Source organism: Passer domesticus, chromosome 3 (assembly GCF_036417665.1).
Source record: "Passer domesticus isolate bPasDom1 chromosome 3, bPasDom1.hap1, whole genome shotgun sequence".
NCBI classification, from domain to species: Eukaryota; Metazoa; Chordata; class Aves; order Passeriformes; family Passeridae; genus Passer; species Passer domesticus.
In genome coordinates this window covers 103908297-103931650 of record NC_087476.1, presented here as the reverse complement: position 1 = coordinate 103931650, position 23354 = coordinate 103908297, and the positions used below count along the sequence as shown (strand labels likewise).

Here is a 23354-nt window from a genome sequence, read left to right as displayed (position 1 = left end):
ATCCGCTCCACATGTTTTACCATCCTTATCTTCAGTGGCTGACTGAGTTAGAATTTTTCTTTTTAGCCAGACTTTATCTCTGTGTTTAATCTCTGGAAATACTATTACACCCTTACAGTTTCTGAGTTGTCATTTTCCCACAACATTATGCTGTTGGATTTCTCAACCTACTTACAGTACAGTTTTTAAATTTGTTATTCATCCAAACGGTCTGAAATCCCTCCCTCAAAGAATTGTTCCTTTAGTTAAAATATAATCTTTAGATTGCTTTTTGCATCTAAGGTAAATAAATGGCAATTGGCAATTTCACACGTTTCTTTCTATTCTTAACCTCTTTATTCCAGATTAAATAGTTTACTTGCTTTAAAAAATGTCCCTTACATATAATACTAACTATATGTAAACATTTTTTCCCATCCATTTCACCTGAAGGGTGTCCTGATCCAAGCTTACTTAGGGGAAAAATCCCCCCACAACCAAAAAGCCCCAAATTCCTATCTTTTGAAAGGAGCAGGATATTTAATACTTGTCAAAAACTTACTGGAAATAGCGTAACACCTTACTTGTGCAGCAACTACTTAATTCCATCTGGATCTCCCATCTCAAAAACGCTGAAGATACAACTACTCCTCTCCCAGTTTAACATTGCTGGCAATGTTAAATGGTTAAATGTGGCAAATAAAAACTTCCATTTTATCCATGCAATTTCATCTTACTTCTTCCCACGTTTTCACATCAGTAACACACAGTGTGGCTGCACTGCTTTGTCCTTTACCTATCTTTTCCAACAAGAGCATTTTCCAGTTTTAGTGTTCCAGTCACAATTGTTCCACCCGATTTCCTTCATCTGTGCAACAGCTTGCTTCACAGTCAGTGTTAATCACCATAGCTTGTTTATTTTGTTTTCCCGCCTTGTCCTACTGCTAACCAGGCATCCAGCTGTTTTCCACCAACCACACCCTATTTAAAAACTCTAGTCTTTATTTACCATGTTATTACCTTACCATATGCTATGCATTTACCAGTACTGCTATCTCCACCCTTCTTTTATTTCCTCATACCCTTTGATTAATCCTGGTACCCCTGATATCCCTCTTTATTTATGATTTTATAGACAGAAAGATCAGATAAGTTTTTTCTAGACTTGTGTGTCTCGGTCTAGAAATCTTGTCAGGCTGCCAGAATCAATCCCTAGTTAATACTTCTGGGAGTCCAGTGGGGATGGTCCACCCATGAAGTCCTCTCTACACGAATGCTCACACCAGCCATAAACCATTATGTTAATCCATAACCTAATCCCAGTTGACATGGTGTCTGTGACATTATCTTGTCCTGCTTTTACCCTTCTCTAGCACCTCACAGCTGTCTGCCTCTCACATGTTTTTACCATATTTGACACAGATTTAGCTTGATTCATGATGAATGGAAAGTGCCTTTTAGTCTTTTCTAACACAGAAACTCCAGACACACTTTTCATTAAATTCTTGTAATTCTAGGGTTCTTTTTCTTCAATTTCTCCCAAGTCTGAAGACTCCTGAAAATCCCACAAATCACCCTGACCTTTCCATGCTCTGCCTAGACAACCACTTCCATTTTCCTTGTGTTTCTTCCATTTCTGTACATTACCTCTGCATGACTTATAAGCAGCAAGCTGGTGTCACAACTCTCCTGCTCTTGTATTCTACCTGTTCCCTTAGCTACTTACACAGTTTATACACCTATTGAAGTATCAAAGTATGGACACCAGCTGTGAGACTGCCTGGTGGGTCATGGCTTTGTGTCAGGAGTGCCTGATGGCACCAAGACATAGTTGGAATTGTTCAGCTGCCTGGAAGAAATGCGTCTGGAGACAAAGGGGGGAAAGAGGTAAAAAAGAAACCATTTGTAGAGCAAACAAACCTGCTATCTCACCCACACTATGGTTCCTAAGAACTTAGCAGGTGTACAGCTCAAACTGAACTGAGCTCATCTATGTTATTTACTCAAAAACTAAGTAGAGGAAAGCTTTGTAAAGCTTGTAAAAATAACAGTAAATACATGTGCAACTCTGGTTATGGAATTACGTAGTTCTTATTTTATTCAAAAGCTTACTTCAAAAATTATGAATGAATAGGAAAATTTATCATCAAAAAGCTCCTTTGATTTCCTTCCACAGAAGTCGGTCTCACAGACAGTTTCTACTGCTTAGTATTTATGAAACAAAAAGTGTGTATTTTTTTTAGCTTATGGAACATAAAATTGTTGTGGATCCTGTAATATGTACAGACTTCCATAAAACCTTCAAAGATTCACTGATAAATTAATTCAAACTTTCACGATATTTAAGACTTAATTCTATATGCTTTAAAATATATTTTTGAGGCAGTGATATTAAAATACTTGTTTAATAGGAAAATCTACATAATTCTTGCAGTTTCAAAACATTAATTTGCTTTTTTATTTTTCAAGTTGTCTTCTGCCAAGTTACATTTCCTAACAATAAAGCCTGAAAAATGCTGCAGAAGAAAGAACTACAGTCCAAGTTAATTTGGGATGTATTACAACAGTAACTGCCACAACAGTATACACAATAATACATAAACACAGAAAAGTATTAACAAAACCTTCATGCTTCATGAAGAACATATACATAATCAGTGTCTAAAATTCAGAAACTATATGCCTATTAGAAAACAGGTGACAAATAGAGAGAATTAAATACGCAGAATAATTAGATTTTTTTAACATTTCTTTCCTCTGAAATATGTATTAGGTATTCCAAGCTTTTATTATACTGTAACTATTTTAGTACCCTTGTGCATATGTAATTAGATCTTGAGTTACACTCCTTTGATAATCTTACTTTAAAAAAGCATTAAACCCCAAATTTACATTTCAAACAACACACTTACTTCAACAGCTCTTTGTCAACCCAAGAGCTCCTGAAACCAAGACCACCAGTACAAACTGAGACATGTGCAGACTTCTAAAATCCAATGGTCAAACTTAAACTACCAGTGAAGCAATGTCAGAAATTATAACACTAATAAATGTTTACATATAACAATGCAGTAAAGTTTTGCTTAATGTGAGACAGTAATTTCTGGCCTAGTCCAAACTTCATGACAGAGATTATGACAAAATAGTGATAACTTTATTGATTGCCACTTTTATCACTAGAGGAATAGATACAAAAACAGCTCATTGGGTCATATTACATTCAACCATTACTCAAAACAGCCTTTGACAGTTCAGACAGAACTTCATTGCTTGGAAACTAAAATGACTTAAAGGAAATAACAAGCTATCCTTTAAAAAGCTCACAGAGCTCACAATTATATATTTCTGTTAAACAATGAAATAATCTCTGAATACTTAAGAACTAATGTATCAAAACACACAGAAAAAAACATTAAGCAAGGATGCATTTCAACATCAAGAAGAATACTCCCATTCATTTATCTAATTTTCCAAGTGGAATTATGACACTAAATACTTGAGGAAAATTTATTACATTGATCACTATTATAAACTGTAATTTGTAATTCATGGAAGCTTAAACAGAGCATTTCTTACACAGTGCAAAGATGCTAAGCTGAAGACCACTACTTATTGGAGATTTTACATTATTCACATTCTCAGGAGGATAAAAAGGTTCTGTGAGAACTCTGCAGAAGTTAAATGTTTAAAAGCACAAAAATATTGCCTCTTTTTTACACCTCATTAAAATACAAGTCTTAGTTTCATTAAAACCTTGTAGCCTTGAAGACTTGTGGTTTTGCTCATTTTGCAAATTCATCCTCTCAGTCATTTTTGCAATCAAATTATTGCTTGTTAGGATTGACCTCAATTGGTGTTTTTATTTAAACCAACTAGAGCACTGTGTATCACACTGCTCCCCAGGAATTAAAAACTGGTTTAAAATTTATGAAAACTAACTTTACCACGTTGCATAGCACTGACTGCCTACTTTGTATTGCAAATAAAAGTCTACAGGGTATCTGGAACACAGAAACTGAAAAGATTTCAGGATGCTTCACAGAGAAAAACTACTAACAAGATAATGCAACTTGAAACAAAATTAACCGAAACATTCAAGTAGAAGACTTTAGGATGCACATTTTCAAACCTATGTCTGTTTGCATTGAAAGCAGTGTTTTACCTACTTTGTTCAATGCTTAGGTAAAAACTTCTTCATAATATGTAGTCACTACACTGATAGAAGAAACAATGTTCACTGACCCAGGTTACTCCTGGGTCCACAAATGGAAAATGGTCCCAGTTTCTAGCAGCTTTACACACAGAAGGAAAAATGCTGATTTCCTTTAACTGAAATGAAAACAAAAATTTTCTATGCATATTCTCTCAAATCAGAGTAATCCCTCTTTAAACAGCAGACTAATCCCCAACTAATACTTTGCTTATTTTTCCCTCCCACTGTAGACTCAATGGAGAAATCTCTCTGATCTCTGAAAACAGGAGGTCTGCTGGTACTGGATTCAGCACTATCTGCCCCACAGCAATGTTCTAGTAGCTGACTTCGATGAATTCTTCAGCTAAGATGCTCCAGCTCTCAAGGCTGTAAGTAGCAATAGTACTGAGTACATAAGGAACATGTATTCTTCTCTGCTATGTCCTTTTTCTTTCTCCCCACTAAACAGCTAAAGAAACCTCTTGGCACCAACAATTCCTCACCAAATACTTAAAAGCTTAAAGTTTCTAGGCTAAGAGGACTGCTAGCAGAGGTTTTTTCAGGACAGCTTTCTCTGTGGCATCTGCACACAGGCTTGATTTCACTGTCAGCTCTTGACTCGAACCTGAGAATAATGCAGTATTCACTTCAAGACAGATTACAACTAGATAATTTCCTAACATGGTTCAAGTTTGGTGCCTTTAAAGTTGTTATTCCCTTCAAAAGCATAAGCAAATAAACTCTTTTTTAAAAAACAAAGTTTGTGTTAATTTTGTGGCAAAGGAGGATCTTGCTTGTAGCCTTTAATAAAGATCTGACTGTTCTTGCACCACAAACCTCTGTTTTGGTGCAATCTTTCCTCCCCAGCCCCATCACGCATTACAATAACTTGTTATGGAGAGTAAGTTACATCAAATATTCCTGTTTTGTAATATATAACAGATCTATTCTTTGAGAGATGCAGTTCTTCCTAAGAAAAGCCAAGAACGGAAGGGGATAGTCAAGCTAAACCCTTTAATTTAATAATTTTTCTATGCATTATATAATTTTTAGTATGGATATAGTCATAAACTTTCATAACTACAACCCATTTGATCTATCCTTGTATTCCAACTGGAATACCCTGCTCACAAAAAATAATCTATCCTGTACTTTTCCTGTTGCTGGTAGAGTTGAGTTTACCTACCATATAGCACACATTTGCATTTTGCCATAATGTATATACACAAGCAATTAAAAAAAAGTCAAAGTATCTGTAAATAGCAAAAAAAAAAAAGGCTCACTTGAGCTTTAATATAAAGCATAAGTAAACATAATAGGAAAAAATATTCAATATAAACATTTATGCATGGCAAAAAAAAAAATTGTAATTAGATGGTAATTTCTGAAACAACAAATACTTTAAATAAAAAAAGAATTTCAGAGGAAAAGTTCTTAAGACTTATCACTAATTGCAGGCATGCAAACATTTACAGCTTCCTACCTAGGGCAGAGACTGGATGTTATTCTGCAATACAAAAGAAATATCAAAGGAAAAAAAACACAGCACAAAACAAAATGCCATGTATTCATGTAACTGTTTTGGTGCAAGTGCATTTGGTTTTGGTGCAGTCACATCAAGCATAATTCTTTCATGTACTAAGATACCTGGAAAAAGGAAAAAAAAATCATGTCTAGTCTTATCTAGATACCCATAACCTGAAATCATAGAAATTCTGCTGCTTTAATTGCCAGAAGCTCTTTTTTTAGTAATAGAAATAGTCTATTTATCATGGGGGTTTTTCGACCGCAAAGTGCGCTTTTGCTGTTACCTGTTTTTCAACCATTTTCATTCATTTGAAAACTTCAAGAACATCTTTACTCATTTGGTGAAGGGGACAGGAGTATAAAGGGAAAAGACAGACAAGTTCAGTCTCTTTTTTCCTGAATCCAGCCAGAATGTCTCAGATAACATCTTGGGACACCCACTGTTTTCCCTCCTCACAAGAAGAAATTTTTCCTAAGAATAGCTGCCCTGTACAATGAAACCTTGACTGATACCCAGTAGTTTCTGTTGAAAAATTACTTGGCAGGAAATAAACATTCTTCCAGTAGCTGAGCCTGACCCAGAAACCATACAGTGTATGATGGTAAGTACATTAGAAATATGACACACGGGCAAAGCGTTTAAACTTTAGCTATCCCAAAAGAAAGCAGTCACATGTAAAGAAATCTGTTTTCAATATATGTATTTTCTGGAAAGGCATCCAATCCAGTTTTTCACATGTTCCTGGAAAGCTCTCTATACATCAGGAAAAAACAAACAAACCCCCTATCACTCTCTCTTAGTCACTGATCTACTCACCAAAGAGGAAAAATAAACATCTTCAGTAACAACAGGTTTGAAATCAATTCAATTTCCAGTGAAAATAAAAACACTCTAAATGCATTAAATGTTCCATGTCTGATTGTATGACATATTCAAATACAAGTGTTATCAAGCTCCCCTAAAGACTCTGCTCTTTATTAAAGAAGGAGGAATCCACAAAAACACAGTTCTTTCCACAATTATATTTGGCACACAACCAATCAAAAAAACTAGACCAAACGAAAAAGTTTCAGTCAGCTGGATAAAGTTTTATGGTCTGTGCTGGTCACTCACACCAAACTGACTGATGGACAGAGACAAGACAGCAAAGAATCTTCTGCTACTTCACTGGACTTACCATACAAAAAACCTTGCCCAACAAAACCATGTACTATAGACACTGAGGGACAGCCAGGATAACAGGTACATCCTTCACTCTGTTAACAGTCTTCAGTTGCTTGAGCACCATCAGTGTGGACTGATGGTACCACCAAGTCCAAGGTACCACTCCTGCACTGGAGGCAATTTTTTTGCAGATCTGCAGGAAAGAGTAGCATGCTGCTGCCAAAGGAACAGATGCCCTATACTTTCAGCTAACCCTGTTTTACTTGAGATACTCTAAACTGAGCCAGAGAGAGAGTACTGAAGGGCAAATTAACTCTTTCACCAGCAGCTACCACCACCTACTTCCTGCTACCATTTTTTTTCCAGGGGAGAGAAGAACTTGAGCTCAGGAGTCTGCTGGGCTTCATTCAACCCTCAGCCCGCATCCTTAATGGAGAGCCAGAGGAAAGAAGGCAGATTTCACACCAGAGAAAGGGCAAAATGGAGCTTGGGAGCTCCTGAAATAGTTAAAGATTGCACTATAATTTGGCATTTTTGACCTTCTAAGTGTCTGAACCTTCAACATTATTAATGACCTTGGCTCATGTGCATTTCACGCAGGGGAAAACAGAAAGAAAGCAGAAGTGCTCTGTGTTAGAATCATTTACTACATATTTCTCTTTCTAGGCAACTTCAATGTTTTCCCAGATATGTATCTGGAAAAATGGGCAGGTATAGCACAGCAATGTGCATAACAGCTACAAACAAAAATATTTATGCCATTTAAAAATCTAGTTCTAGCATGGAAAGTCATATTACTTACAAAAATATCTCTACATTTGTCAAAATTCCTGTCTTACCACAAAACCACAGTGCCATCATTTAAAATATTCAGTCAGAAAGCAATACTATAAAAAAAACTGGGCTAACTGCAAAAGTAAATGGAAATATTGAAAAGAACCATTATCATATCGTACTCAGAGGGAGGCTGGACACCAGACTGGGTCCCCCAGGGAACTGGTCTCAGCACCAAGCCTGGCAGGACTCAAGAAGCATTTGGACAATGCTCTCAGGCACATGTGGTATGACTCTTGGGGATGGCCCTGTGCATGGCTTGATGATCCTTGTGGGTCCCTTCCAACTCAGCATATTCCGTGATTCTGTGATTATAAAACTCTCCACACACCAGTCCCAGTGATTATTTGAATCAATGGTCACTAAATCAGTTTGGAAATTTCAGAAGAGAAATATATTCCTCAATTCATAACTAAAGCCGTAAGAGGAACTAAATGAGTTGAATTAGGCCAGCAAAATCAATTCTCTGGTTAGAAGCTACATCTAGCACACGAAGTTTGCCTCTCCAATCAATTGATTCTTTACATACTAGATTCTCCAAATTTTCTATCTCCAAACATTTAGAAACCACAGCAGTCACCATATTAAGCAGGGCTTTTTAACAACCCAACCCTCCTTGTAACTTACCAGAAAGCAAAGCCCTTGGCGTGATGGAAATTCTTTCAATGGAAACATCTTTTAGAAAAAGCAGTGCTCACTCTCCACTACTCCATCACAATTACAAACTAATTTAAATGCATCAGCATTTTCATTCCACATGAAACTAGTTCTTATTTTTGTAAATGGTACAATAATTTAATCTAAAAATCTAAGAAAAATAACATTTTCCCTTGTTAATTACACAATAGTTCATTCTTTTCTATTATATCTTTTCCTCAAGCATTATTTTCCATCCCTATTTCTGTACTTATCTCACAGGGATTTGTCGCAAGTATAATGACCTTTTTTACAAATCCCTTCTTCCCACTTTCTGTGAATTCATATTCTCTAGGTAAATATTACAAATCTCTACAGCTTATACTTCAAAGTTCTGCTGCAGAAAACTGATCTGCTGAAATCTTACTCTTAATAATGTACAAGAAACAAATTTTCCAAAGAATTCTCCTTAAATATCCTTGGTGTTGACCTCTATAATAAAAGTAAAATATTTCCAATGTACTGTGCTGAAACTCTAACTCTATTTGGCTCTACAAACACTTGCCCCTAAACACCTGAGAGTAATTCTTTCCAGTTTTTATCAGATTTCCCACTGAAAATGTCCTTTGGAACTAAATGCATTGGCCTCCCTTAAAATCACAGCTTGTATGCTGACCTGAGGAAGTAAAATATTTATTTTGTATCAGAGGAAAAGAAAAGCCCTACTGACAGACCATTCTGTCTTTTTTTTCTGAATGAATATATATGGGGAGGACCAAGGACCACCAGTTATTGGGACTTACTAAGTTGTCTTTGACCTATTACCTATTCCAACTATTATGAATATTACAGAACCAGTATTTCCATATTCATTCTCTATTGATACTTTTAGAACTAAAAGCAGTCTTCAGTCTCATTTCTTGTAAAGGGTAAAGCAGCTCTAAAATACCTTCTAATGAAAGAATTTTTCAGAACAATGCTGGATCACTTTCACAATATTAAAAGACACACAGACACAAACACTTTTATCAAAAACATTTACCTCATTGTTATCATGTAATTTCCCTGTTGTTTTTGTACATCTTCATTTCATTAAAGAAGAAGGCACTATCTACTATATGCATGACTCTGAATTAAAGACTGAATTCATTATCTGTCTTTCAGTACTGTTCACCATGGTCCTGGAGCTTCTGGAACTACAATAATCAATGCATTTACTGCCTTTTCATTGCATTGAAAAACTCATGCATTTGGCAGGCTTTGCACAGCAAGATTCTGCACAGAAAACAGAGAGGACAAAGAGAACTGCTTTAATTTATTTACCTGATTTAACTTCTTCCCTGTAATAAGCTGATTACCACTACTGAATTGTAACTCCAAAACTATCATAATTTTATATTTTTGCTGCATATATTTTTATTGTTCTGGAAAATTATTAATAACTGAAAAAATGCAAAATTAATCTGTCTCAATTGGATTTTGAAAAGCCATTTCATGCAATAGCTTCCATGTTTTCAATAGACTACTACCCTAATCAAACAAAATAAGGATACAGATTTGTGTCATTGAAAGTGAAGAATGATTGAGCCAGAGAGAACTATCACAAATTTACGCATTTTGAATTAAAAATAATAAGCAAATAATATTGCTGGGGTTTTGTTTCTTTCATTTATCTGGGTTTTGCTGATTTTTTTTTATTTGTATCTTTTTTTCTCTTCTTTTAAAAGGTGAATCTTCATTAGCAGTGAGAATCAGACTATCCTTCAATGACACATAGCCTTATTTCTGTCATCTTTTTTATTTTTTAATCCAGAAGGATTCAGTGTAAATATGTTTAAGACAACCTATCTATCTTTAGTAGAGAATTCCTGTTTTGTTTTTTAAAATTTAAATGTTGGAGTTTGATAAATAACATTTTTCATGTCCTAAAATAAGAAGTCAACTTGTCCCTGTTTTAAAGACTTTTTAAACTCTTAAATGAAAATGGAAGTGTGATTAGCAAATAAAGTAAATGTACATTATGATCCAAATTAAACCAAATTACATGCCTTGTAATGAAAAAACAACTATCAAAATGAGTTTTGCATTTCAAATTTTCTCTTTTCTTACAGATATCTTAGAAATGCACAGGTTCTATTTATGCATTAAAATTGATATATATTAGGGTTTCAGTCCCAATTGTATAGGACAAACACAAAAAACATACCTTTTTGTCCTATCAGCTTCCAAAGAGTTTCTCAATTCTGAATAATTAGGTCTTAAGCTATGAAAGAAAACACACCTTTGCACCTGCCTGGCAGCTTCTGAAGGCTGGTTTGCCCTCTCAATTCCAGATGCTTCATCAGTGATTTTAACCAGATCATACATAATATTGTCCTTTAACTGCAGCATCACAACATATCCTGCTGGTATATTAGTTGAGATTACTGACTGTAAGTGCAATTTAAAACATTTAGTAATGAAATATATAAACCTTCATTGAAAGATCATTGTTTCTTACCCCAGTTAGAACCATGTTAACACTTGGACTTTAAACTTTATTGTTCTACAGGTAGTGCCTGTATCATCAATACAGATATTGAATGTATAAAGATATTAACATATTTAACCATTCAACATTTAACAATTCCCTTAAATTACCAATTTTAAACGATTATTCTACATTTATTAAGTCTATAAGAAAAAAATAATTTATCACTTCTTGCTAATCTTCTTTCCAAAAATGAGCATTTAGAAAAATTACACTTGTTTAACTGTCCATCTCTAGTAGACCTTTTATCTAAGGTCTTTCAGTCTAGTTTAGGTCTTTCAGTCTATTTTTTGTATACCAGTTAAAACTGTTTAATTTTTCTATTTTATATGGTAGAAGGCTGGAAAACTACTGCCTATACAGGATTTCCCAATTGATTTTCTTTATGATATTCTGGTAATTCATTCTTTCCCACCCACTATTACTTCATCTCCACGCAAACAAATTCATTCTTCACTTTAACTTATTCCTTAAGTATCCCCTACATGTTTAAGTAATCTCAACATCTGAAGTTTTATTCATATCACCATTACTTCGAATTTAAAAATTATTGAGGAAGAGACTACCTCTTGAACATAATGTATCCATTTCACCTATATAATTACTTTAATGGCAGGAAAAAGAGAAGGCCAAAATTTTGTAAGGCATTTACACAGAAGAACTTCAGGCACTGGACAACCAATAGTACTTAGTTTTTGCCTAACTCCAGGTGAACTTCTAAGACGCAAAATGATGTTGACAGTTTTAAGGAAGCATGCTGGGACAGGAGTCAATTAGCATGCTGGAACTGTGCATATCAGAATTTTTTCTAAACCAAGTCACATAGCAGATTCTTAATGTGCATGTTTTGGTTCATTATATCAGGCCCTGCCAATGTGCATTTCACTTTGAAAACAATACTAGCCAACTAAGAAACAATATTCACTTCAGTTGCTCACAGACATTTTGCTAAAAAAAGCTTATATTTCTTTATAATAGGGCTCTTGTAGTGGGTGGGGAAGAAAAGCACATAAGAGGAAATGAGTCGAACAATCCCAAATGAAATACAAAGCATTTTGATATCAAAATTAGCACAAAAGAGGTCAAGGTCATGAGTGGAAGATAACTGGATTCATGACCATCTGACGTAAGATTTCCTTTTTGTTTGAAACACAGAGCCAAGCAGCGTACCAGGCAATTTAGAGCATCCCAATGCAAGCGCCCTTTGCAATGTTTTGCTGCAGTCAAACATTACCACCTAAAGAAACATGGCAAAACACATGAGGTCTCCAACAGCACAGCAGCATTACCAACTTTTAAAATTATGAGATTACTGTTATTTCTGTACAAACACTGAACGCAAAGTTACTGAGTGCCAGTGCTTAGGATATGGGTTTCAATGTTAAAACCTGTTAAAGACTTAAGCCTCCACTTCCAGCACAAAATCTTCAGAAAAGTACTAGGTGTATTTTATCTTCTTTATGCCATTTACACTTGTTTTTACTTATGTTACTTACATGAAATATAATTTTATAGTTATTGCATTTTCCTTATCAAGCAAGTGTACCTTCTTGAATGTTTTTGTTTTCAAAGCAAAAGTTGCTTCACCTGTCAACTATGTTACTTTTATGATTTATCGAAAGATGTAAGCAGAATTTCCTCTGAAGTCTGTAGAAGAAGCTAGATTTAAAAGTTTACTTAATGAAGGGTGGATTTAAAACCAGACCACTTGTTGTACTGCCACTGGTGAACAGCAGGTAAAAAACACTTCGCACAGTGTGGAAAACCCACAGAGGAACTGCGTATGGTTCAAACTAGTATGCGTGGGGTAAGTTCCAAGCTGTTTTGGTTACACTGCTTTTATAGCTCCCAAATCAGTTTGATCTGGAGGAAGACAAAACAGCAGACGGTGCTGAAAAACAGATACAAAGACCTCTTGCATGAGCTCTGCCTTCTGTTTTTCACTAAAGGAAGAAGGACAGGAATAAAGAAAAAAAAGAACAACTACCACCTTCAAATTCAAGTTAAATTACAATATAGAAGAAGCAGACAACTGCCTTGAGATAAGGCAGAGTCTGGTTTGTAGTAACTGGCATGTGTGCTGGACAGTGTGACTGTCTAGCAGCACAGGGCTATTTCAAAATATTGTTAGCTTACCTTGAGGTACCTGTAATGACACTTATGAGATAAAACCATAAAGATTCATCTATTCAAATGTAGCAACAGCTGTATGTCTTCATCCATTCAATTTAGCAATAGACAAGAATAGTGTCTCCTTGTTGCCATCTGGTCTGTGGAACTAATTATTTTAATTGTTCAATTTGTTCAAGTGGAGTTTATAATGTTTATGCCTTCCAGAGCAAAGCTTAGGCAGAACGATGTCAATGTTTGTCCTGGTATTCATATTTCTCTTTGCAACTTCCTGTCATCACTTTATCTATAAAAGAAGTGCAGTATTACTATTCAATATGGCTTAAGGATTCTCCTATCACCACTTTTCCAAATGTCACAACACTGAGTGAAGAGAGTCTAAAGGGAGAAAAGTCTTCAGAACTAAGACTCCATGGGAAACATTTGGGAAAAAAATGGAGGCTTCATATTTTTGGCTTCTTTAAGAAATTGCATTGACACTGGAAGCGGAACAGCTCAGATGTTGAACATAATTGTCAAGAATAGTTGAGAAAATATGAACAAACTTTAGCATAGAAAGAATGGTTTCATTCTTTCCCCCATACCAGCTAATAGCACTGACCCAAACTGGCCACACCAAGAGTGCAGTAGAAAACTTAGGTGGAAATCATTACCTGGAAAATTAAACTACTCAATATTCTCTTTTTTTTTCTAGTGGTACAAAAGCACTTCAATTATTCCCAAATAACTCTTGGCAGACTGGATCTCTAATTCCCCTTCCTCCCTGTCCCTTCCAACCCATAATCACATAGTAGAAGAAAAACTGAAGGAGTCAAGCATCACCCCATTAATTATTTTGAAGTGTGCTAATGAGTTTGGTGTATTCCAGACTCAGTTGTGTCATGTAACATCTTCTGTCAAATATGTCACCTGTTTAAGTAAAATGAAATACATTCTGGAAATGTGTGCCTTGAGACTGCAATCATAACCATCACCAAGAGGTCACTCTCTTTTGAGATTGCTTTCTGAGGTAATAAGGTTTATTTCTAGTGTTCTGGAGACCTTGTGATCTTGTACAGAATTCAGTAAGGAATTAAGGAATGGTTTTATAAGACACCTGGCTTTTCTCATCTTCTAAAATACTTTTTGGAACATGTGTTCTAATAATAAATGCAATTCATAATAGTTAGGAACTACTGGGATATCAGTGCAGGATCTCTACAGGATAGAACAGGGCTGTGATCCACTTATTACCCTCCTGAAGGAAATTATTTATATCTCTCTCAGTTCTCCAGTACATCTCAGATCCCAGTAACTTTCCACTAAAACTTTCAACTTGATGTGAAACAAATTTACTAAAATTAATTTTCTCCTCCTTCCTCCCCTCCCCCATTCCACCCACAAATAAAAGCAACTATTAAAATCTTATTTAATGTACCCCTAGAGTTCAAGAGCAGGTTAAAGAACAGAAACAGTAACTCCTAGTACAGAGATCTAATAGTTTTGCTGAACAGACAGGTGCTGTCATTCCCTTGGTTATGCTACATGTCTCTCTCCATTACTCCAACTGTGGTTTGAGAGGCCTGACCAGAAAGATACATGACTTGAGAAGCAAAAGAACAGCAAAAAATCTGTTTGCCTCAAACCTCTCTAGATGAGCCTTTTGGGAAGAAGACTGCTTCCCTCTCCTTTTTGAACTCTTCCCTTAAATGCTAAATTTGTCCAATGTAGAACCCCCACCAAATAACAAAAGGCAGAGCAAGCAATTTGGCAAGGAAGTGACCGTTTACTTTTGAAAACAAAAAGGATATATTTCTATGATAAATGTCATAACTTTCTTGCATAACCATTTAAAGCCCATCAATGTGAAATTAACAATACAGCAAAGTTGTGTTCAAGCTCATAAAGCTCAAGACACCAGTTCCGCTAGATCTCTATCAGCCTTCTGTTCGATCTCTATCAGCTTTTCCTTTTTACTGAGGTACATAATTTTTTTTAGATTTGAAAGAACTGAACATTAACTAGCACATTTCTTTAGTAAGAACAATTTTAACAAAAAAATTCCCTTTTTTATACACACAGAAGAACATTAGTTGCTGGCGAAAATGACACTCTGAAGTATTATTTAAGTGCAAATTAAAGGGCAGTTGACAGAATTCCCAACCACATACATCTGTGTATGACTAAGGAAATAAAACAAGATCTCATGTGACCTTTCAATCTTAGGCATAACGATTAGCCTATAATATTGCTAGTCTGCTCCCAGCTCTCCTGAAGTCTTATTAAAACACCCTTTTCAAGACACATTTCTCTGCCCCAACAGGCAAATTCCTCTACTGCCAAGAAAAGCAAGCAGGAGGGAAGCGTATGAAGCACAGCGTATGTTGTACGACGTGCTAGGAAAGCCAAGCCATCGGCTTGCAGGCATGCTGTCACCAGGTGTAACGAGCAGCAGAGAACCCAGCCAGAAAAGGGGCCCATAACAAGCTGATAAAAACTGCAAATGTAGAGGTAGCCAGTGCAGCCACTCAGGTTAGGGTAGGATACACCTGGGATATCCCAGGTAGGATAAACCTCAGCAGGCTGCTGGAGTACCAGGCAGCTTCACCTCTTTCACTGCTGCCATAAACAGCAGTAAATAAAGGATGGTCTTGTTTCTATCCCACCATTTTAATTCATTTTGCTTCACTCTTAAAAATACTTTCAATCCACTGAAATGGAAGAGTAAACCCAATTTCATATATCAAGAAGCTACAGTGGGATTATATTCCATGTATTTTGAACTGATTTCGTTGTGGGTGGGTTTTGTTTTTCTTTTGTTTTTTTTTTTTTTTAAACATCATCCCCCACTTTTCTCATTTTTTCATAGCTCCTAGATCACTAAAATTTCCTTTTTCTCTCCTGTCCTGTTACTTGAGCTCTGACTGCACTTTCAGCAGTAATTTGTGGCTTAACAGCTTAGTTCAACCTGTCTTTTATTATTAATAGTTTCTGAATTACTTTCTTACAATAAAAGGTAGGTGAAGATCTCCAAACTGATAAAGCAAGAGCAGGTTTCTGGTTTTATCAAAAACCTATCCCCATTTGTTCCTGTTTTCTCCTTCCCATTTTTGTTTCCACCCTAGTACTTCTCACCCTCCTGGACCTTCACCTCAATGGAAGAAAAACAATCACACAAACTTAAAAATATCATACTGCATCCAGAGACACATTTTAGCTGGCAGTACCTTGATCTGCATTTCTTTGCATGTTATACTCGTCATGATTAAATATTCGAGTGGAATGTAAAATAACTGGTTATGCTTTCAAACGCTGTTTCCTTTTCTTAGAAAAATGGTTGAAAAAATTACTGGTTTTAGAAATCTTTAACCTTAGTTTTGCAGATCCAAACCCCATTTAAGCAAAAACTGAACAGAGACAATCCGCAGCATCCAGAAAAAGTATCATCTCCTCACTTGCAGTTAGCTACTAGGCTGAAGTACATTCCAGAGTACCCAAAATGATCATTTCAAAAATCACGCCAAAGACTTCATTCTTAGTAGTTCAGATTTTTTAAAAAATCAGAAAAAGGTTTTGAAATGATCATTCCAATTCCTCTTGAAGTTTCCCAATTAGAAAAAAAAAACCAACAAAACAAGACTTCAGCAAATTTATGAAAACTGTTTGGCACAACATAGGGATATATTTACTATTTTAGCCAGTAGATTTTAACCAATGTGCTCTCATTTAAAAAAAGAGATGCAAATATTTTCAAGCAAAATATTGTAAACAGACATAGCCAGTCCTACAAAAAAAGGTAGTTGAAAAATGCTTTCTTTGACAAACCAACAATGTATCCAGGTTCGCTTTAGGGCTGAAAAGCAGCACACGCCATATACTAAAAATATGTTTATCAGCTGCAGACCCAGTACAATGAGCAGGTGAGGGTGGAAATGAGGAAAGGAAGAAAAATTAGAGTAGAATAAGACAGCAGAGTCCCAACATCACTAAGTTAGAGCCTATTATGGCTCATGCACTTTTCAGACAGCCCTAAAGGAATGTAGAAGATTTACCATGTTTTATTCAAGCCGTTTTACAAGAATTTTTATAATTCCTTTAAAAGATTGATATTGCAAAGAATCACATTTACGCCTCCCCCTTAATCTAGCATAACTAATCTTTCTACAGCACTCTGAACTAGTAAACAATGAAATTGTAAAACAAGAACCCATTAAATCCATTTGTATAAAAATTCTGTGGGTTTGAAATCCATTTTCTACTGATAAATAGCTGCAGAATTCACTCATTCTTTGGCATCCTAATGAAAATTATACATCAGCATCTTCATGAAGATGATTTATAAAAAATTACTTGTACTATGTATGAAAATAACACCATTCATGGTAGCTTCTGTGATTCCTTCTTAGCACTGTTAGAAACACTGATATTAAAAAATTTCTGATCCAATAGAACTCAGGAATGAAAATCTTAACTGGAAAGTTATTCAAGTTATTTTATTAATTTAACACGTATAAATCATTAAACAACTTTTAACTGTTTTTGGAAACTGAGCTTGTTACCATCAGATCAACACACATACGTAATTGCATCCAAATGACCAGAATGCTCAATGGAAGTAAACATAAACACATTAAGATTAAAGGAAATATTTAAAACCACAGATTCTGTGTCTACTGTGGGGTCATTTCCCAAAATGTCACAGCCCATGCTAATCAAATCCTTTGCATTACTGCAGTTGCAGCACAAGAAGTCAGATAAATGAACTTGCTAAGAGAACCCCCTCATGAAGACTTCTGTCATGAGACTGTCAAACTGTCTAACATAACAATTTCCAGTACTCAGGTTTAATCAAGCTAGACAAAAATGTTGGAGGCACTCCAACTCTTTTATGGCTTAGGGCATCAAGGATCCTGAGATCACTTCCCAAGTGCCGTCACATTCTACATCTCCCAGATTTGGTATCCTGGCTTCCCTGACAGTCTCCTAATGAATGACCACAGGAAATTCCTCTACAGCAACTCCATGTCTTCATCAGCAAAAGAAAAATGCAGCAGCACATCCAAAATGCCCTCCTTCAAAGACTCATGCATCATAATGATTTTAAATGAAACATCAGTTTTTCAGGATTTAAATACATAGTGCCATAATGATAATTTTTTACATTCCTGGCTGTTTTAGCCAGCAGGAGGTGTTGACCGATAGACGTAGACAAATGCCTGCTGCTCATGTGTGACAACAAGACTTAGCTGTACAAAGATGACAAAGGGCTAACATAACTGTAGTATGAAGGTGAAAAAGAATCTAAAAGAATATTTACAAGTACTATAGACCTTTATTTTGAAAAATTTATTTTTAAAAAAATCCTACTGGATGACACATTTCAGGATTTTAACATTTCTTTTTTGTATTTGAGAAAAACTTATCTTTGTTTGGACTGAGATTATTTAAATATTTACTGCCTCCAACTTGCAATAAAAATAGTAATCACCAGCTATCACATCAAAATGGTAAATTGAAATTGCTGCTTTATTAATGAATGTGTTTTCTTGTTCTCACAATATCAACGACTATTTAAAAGTTTCAGTGTTTTATAGAGCTGACTTACTTGAGAAAAAAATAATTGAAAATTTTAATAGCAGTGGCAGCTTCATGTTCAGAAACATCTACATGTACTTCTCAGATCCTAAGTCACAACCAACAAGTACAAAAATAGATTTTAATTTCCATCTTCCAAAACTTGTCATGCTGTTGAAAGTGATGATTCATTACTTGTACATATAAGCTTATCTCACGACTAGCAGACACAGAAGGATTTGTGCTTTATGCATCTAATTTAGAGATATAATTAGAAAATTATCTCATACAGTTTGCAGGGAGGAACTTCAAAACCTCCTAACTCCTGCTGGTTTGAATTTGATTATATATATATATATATATATATATATATATATATATATGCATACACACATCCATATATTACAATATGGCAGCTCAGAAGTCTTACCTGAGTCTGCTTCATTGCCCGTTCCATTCTGCGAGTGCTTCCTTTCTCCAGTTTGGTCCGAAGGAGCAAGGCTGATGTCTGAATGGCCCAGAACTTTGGCTGGGAGAGCAAGCACTGCAGAGTAAAAGAACATTTTGTCATTACTTCACTTTTAAAGACATCCAAAGACAGTAAAATTTTTAACAGTGGTCTCAAGCATGAAGGCTGTTTCCTATTCTGAAAGTCAAATATGTGGCTGGAGGACTTATTTGATGAACTGAGGGCTGTACAAATTACCTTCAACTATTTTCAACATAAAAAGTGGCCTTCAAAACCACTTCCTCCTTCTCAGCTATGCACTGCTATGTTTATATGTACTCATATGGCACATAGGCCAAACTGCACAAATTAAAGTGGCTACTCAGAATCAAAGGAAAATGAAGAATTTGATAATGGGCTGACTGGCTCAGCCTTTTCCACACCTGCATACTGGGTAGCTGTAGACAGCTGCAGGGATCCTACTCCTAAGGCTAAACAAATCCAGCTTTCTCTTGGCCCCTTTTCATATGCAGGGTGCCCTGATGCTCACATTAACAGCACTTCCACATGAAAAATGCTGAATTTACTAAGAATCTGAAGAACATCAATTAATCTAGAACTTGCCATGACATGACAATGACAGGAAGAATTTTTGACTTGAGTAGATGTATAGAGACTATGGAATAATCTATGTAAGCAGCTTTCCTAAAATAATTTTAAGTTATCACTTGGAACACACTGCACTGATGCCAGGAACTCAGTGCCAGTCTCCAACCACTGATTTTCAGGAAAGTCCAATAGAAGACATGGAGCCAGTACAATTTTGGTATCTCTTAATAATTTACAGACTGCCTGGACTATTTCCAGTATGGTTTTAGACAGAATATACCATTTCTGAAAAGTGAGACAGCAGGAAAGCTCCCTTGCTAATTTTATTGACACTGCAAATACAATCCATCTTCTCTGAAAAAATATATTTGTCTATAGATATTTGTAGACTGGTGAAAAAGCCCCAGTGGTTTTATTCTTTCCTCTCAAAGATCTCCCAAAGCATTAAAAAGCATAATTTCCTCATGGTTTGTGTTTAATGCCTGACAAATTTCTGTCATGTTGTAATCTGGTTTTGTTTTCCCTAGTGATTTCAAAGGAAAGGAAGCACAAAGAAACAATCTAAAAAAATATCCTCCAAAAAAAACTACAATAGGAAGAGAGGCAACAACAGAAGAAAAAATGAAGGCAGTGTGAATGCTTGCACAACCAAATACCAACTAATCCTATCTTTTGTGAGCAAGAACCTCTGCATTGACTCTTTCAGGACTTCTCAGTCTTAAATTAAGAGGCACCCAAAGGCCTCTATACTGTCCTCTACATTCTGAGGATCTGGAATTAATTAAAGGAACACAATCACAACATTCTCTATTCTGTGGACACTCAAGTGCCCTTTTCCAAACTATAATCACTAAATCTGTTAACTGATGTATGTCCTAGTTCTGAGAGCTATCTCTCCCCTGTCTCATCAAACTTCAGTCAAATACCTATTTTAGCTTCACCTTAAGACAAACACAAGCAAGGTTTTCCTAGCACAGGACATTGGTGCCTGAGTTTATTTTTTAGCAGCCATACCAGATAGCTGCTAAATCAAACACCTTAAGGAATTACTTAGGCAAACGCTGGAACCTTAAAAGCTTATTTTGTGGGACAGGTCACCCTTTTCCCCATTTCTCTACTATTAGTATTCTGTCATACTATTTAATTTTTTATTTCAAGGGATTTTTTTCTGTGCTACCTGGTGGTAGATACCAGTATTAATTTTGCAAAAGAACAATGACAACTGAAAGTCTTGGCTGATAACACTCCTAAAAGTATTTTCAGGTTTGATTACTGCCCTTGTTCTCTCACTAGTTCACCTTAGCAAGTGGCCCATGGAGGGCAGAGTACAAGGTTTCTTGTCCACAGCATCCAGCTCTGCAGGAGAACCAGCAGCCCAGGAGAGCCTCTCCTCTGTCTCTGTGTGCACCTCCCACACCACCAGCTAAGCAGTGATTTAAGCAAGCATGCTGCATGAGCTGTGTATAAAGTCAGATAGGGAGGGAGGAAAGCTGAAGAGCAGAAGGGTGGAAGACAAGGAGAGATAATTACGTTTCACTCCTCTGCAGGAGCAATGACAAGTTGTATTTTGAATAGCAATCCTGCTTTCTAAATGTATTCATGAAATAAAATGAAAGGTATACCTGCTGTAAAATTACAGAAGAAAAATTTAATTTTTCCAACAGTTTTACTGATACAAAAAAACATTGCAACTGCACAAGAAAACAAGAAGCAGACCTAGATTGCATTTAAGAAGCACTTGTAATTTTGTACTGATACAGAGCTCACAATCCTGTGCCAGAATTTAAATGCTCACCTTTTCATTGCCTAATTATAATGTTTAAAGCACCACAAAAAACCGAAATAATACACGCATAAAGGGCACAAATGTTTATAATTAAAGGCTGTAAAGAATAGTTTCAGAACATCTTACCATAACTATTAAGCAAGCTTTAATCTTATACCCAAAATGTCCAAATATTCCAGATAATAAATACTTTCTCATAAGATCCAAAGCTTTATATTTTCACCTGAAGCTAAATCTAGGCTCAATTAATAGGACTACAGATTAAAATAAAACATCTGGGGGGAAAAAAACCTTAGTCAAGAACATGTAATTTTTGTCAACATACTTGAAAGTTCATTATACTGCATCAAGGGCAGCTAAGAAAATTAACAAAATAATTCTGAAGCAAAACCACTGTTGAGAACCTTCACAAGTCATCTTTTTTCTTACTTTAGGGAAAGAACAATAAAATAAAGAAAGAGAAACACAGGAAGATTAGACAGGCTGAGAAGAAATGAAAGGACATAAAGTTATGCAACATTTTCTGCACAGAAATAGGATATTTTCACATGGGAAAAGTCATTTTCCAAGTCTTTCACACATTTTTTTCCTACAAACAATATCATCCTCTCCCATCATATCAGAATGCAAAAAAGGAGATGACCAAAGAATTACACAAACCAGAATATTTAATTCAATATAACTTCCTTATACGACTTTTAAATGAAACAAGATGATGCTGCAGGTCTTAATAACAAAGTAATCCATTATTGTACAACACTTACAGCTGTGTAAGAACAAAAGGCAAGGTTTGTTCTTGGAACAAAAACTTCTCCCAGCAACCTGTTGCAGATTGCTCTGGAAATTTTTGGTGCCCTATCCCTGGATGTGCCCAAGGCCAGGCTGGAGGGTCTTTGAACAACCCAGACTACAGGAAGGTGTTCCTGCCCATGGCAGGGGAGTTAGAACAGGATAGCCTTTAAGGTCCCTATCAACCCCAACCATTCCATGATTCCAAGTAATACCTGAATTGTGAGATAGAAAGGTGACATTAGTAATGACACCCATATCAAACCCAGCCAAAGATTTCTGTCAAACCCAAAAATCAGGTACCATTAACAAACAATTTCAGCCTCAGTATTCCGAACTTAACCTAGGTGTGAAGCACTCCCTGATCACTCTTACAGAAACAGAGAAAGAACTGCATCAGTCATCACTTACAGAAGGTAAAGATTGGTCAAAGCAACTCTTCTGCCTTCCTCCATCTACTATATTAAAAAGTTGGAGTTCCTATAGGAATTCTTCCTGCCATCAAAGTCAGGAAGAGCTTACTTGGGCATATAAGACATGCTAGAAACCGGGAACAGGGAAAGATGATTCTTGTTAACTGCAGCACTAATTAATTTTCATGTTTTCTAGTTTTTTCCTTATGATAAATCTATGCAGTAAGGCTACTGTTTTACTCCTGAAGCTTGCTTACTGATAAACTAGTAGCCTAGCAAAGTACTGTGATTGTTATGATCGAGCTATCATCTGAAAATGGACTTGTAAACTAAGCAATGTTAATTGCAACCAATTGTGGAATTCCCAAGAATTTGCACATCAGTCCATCAGTGAACCAAAAATATTCTGCTTATTGGCCAAATTGCCAGGATGTGGTGAAATTATTTAACTGAAGTCACAGGCATGAGGCACCCTGAGGATAGCCCTGTTCCTCTGTCATGCCTCCAAACATGACCCTTAGTTCAGATTCAGCCCAGGTTATTTGCTAATTTATTTTACGTTACAAACAAGCACAAAATAGTGGGGAGGATTTAGAGATAAAAAAAGAAAAAAACCCTCCTTTTTAGTTCCTTATATTATCCATTTCAGTTAACATACTTCAGGAGCTTTGTTGTTTACTTTTCCAAAAAACCACACATTAAGATTTCCAAATTGCTCATGTGGATTACCTCATGTCTACTTATCAATAGTCATGTTTCATGT

General features: G+C 35.8%; 1 protein-coding gene across 1 annotated transcript in view; it reads right to left on the bottom strand.

Annotated features, from left to right (window-relative positions):
• TTC27 (tetratricopeptide repeat domain 27) overlaps nucleotides 1-23354 on the bottom strand; it is a 112841-nt gene that overhangs the window by 35558 nt on the left and 53929 nt on the right. The window contains exon 10 of the mRNA XM_064414811.1: nucleotides 18977-19090. Coding sequence (XP_064270881.1) covers nucleotides 18977-19090 — 114 coding nt within the window. The remainder of the gene's footprint in view (nucleotides 1-18976; nucleotides 19091-23354) is intronic.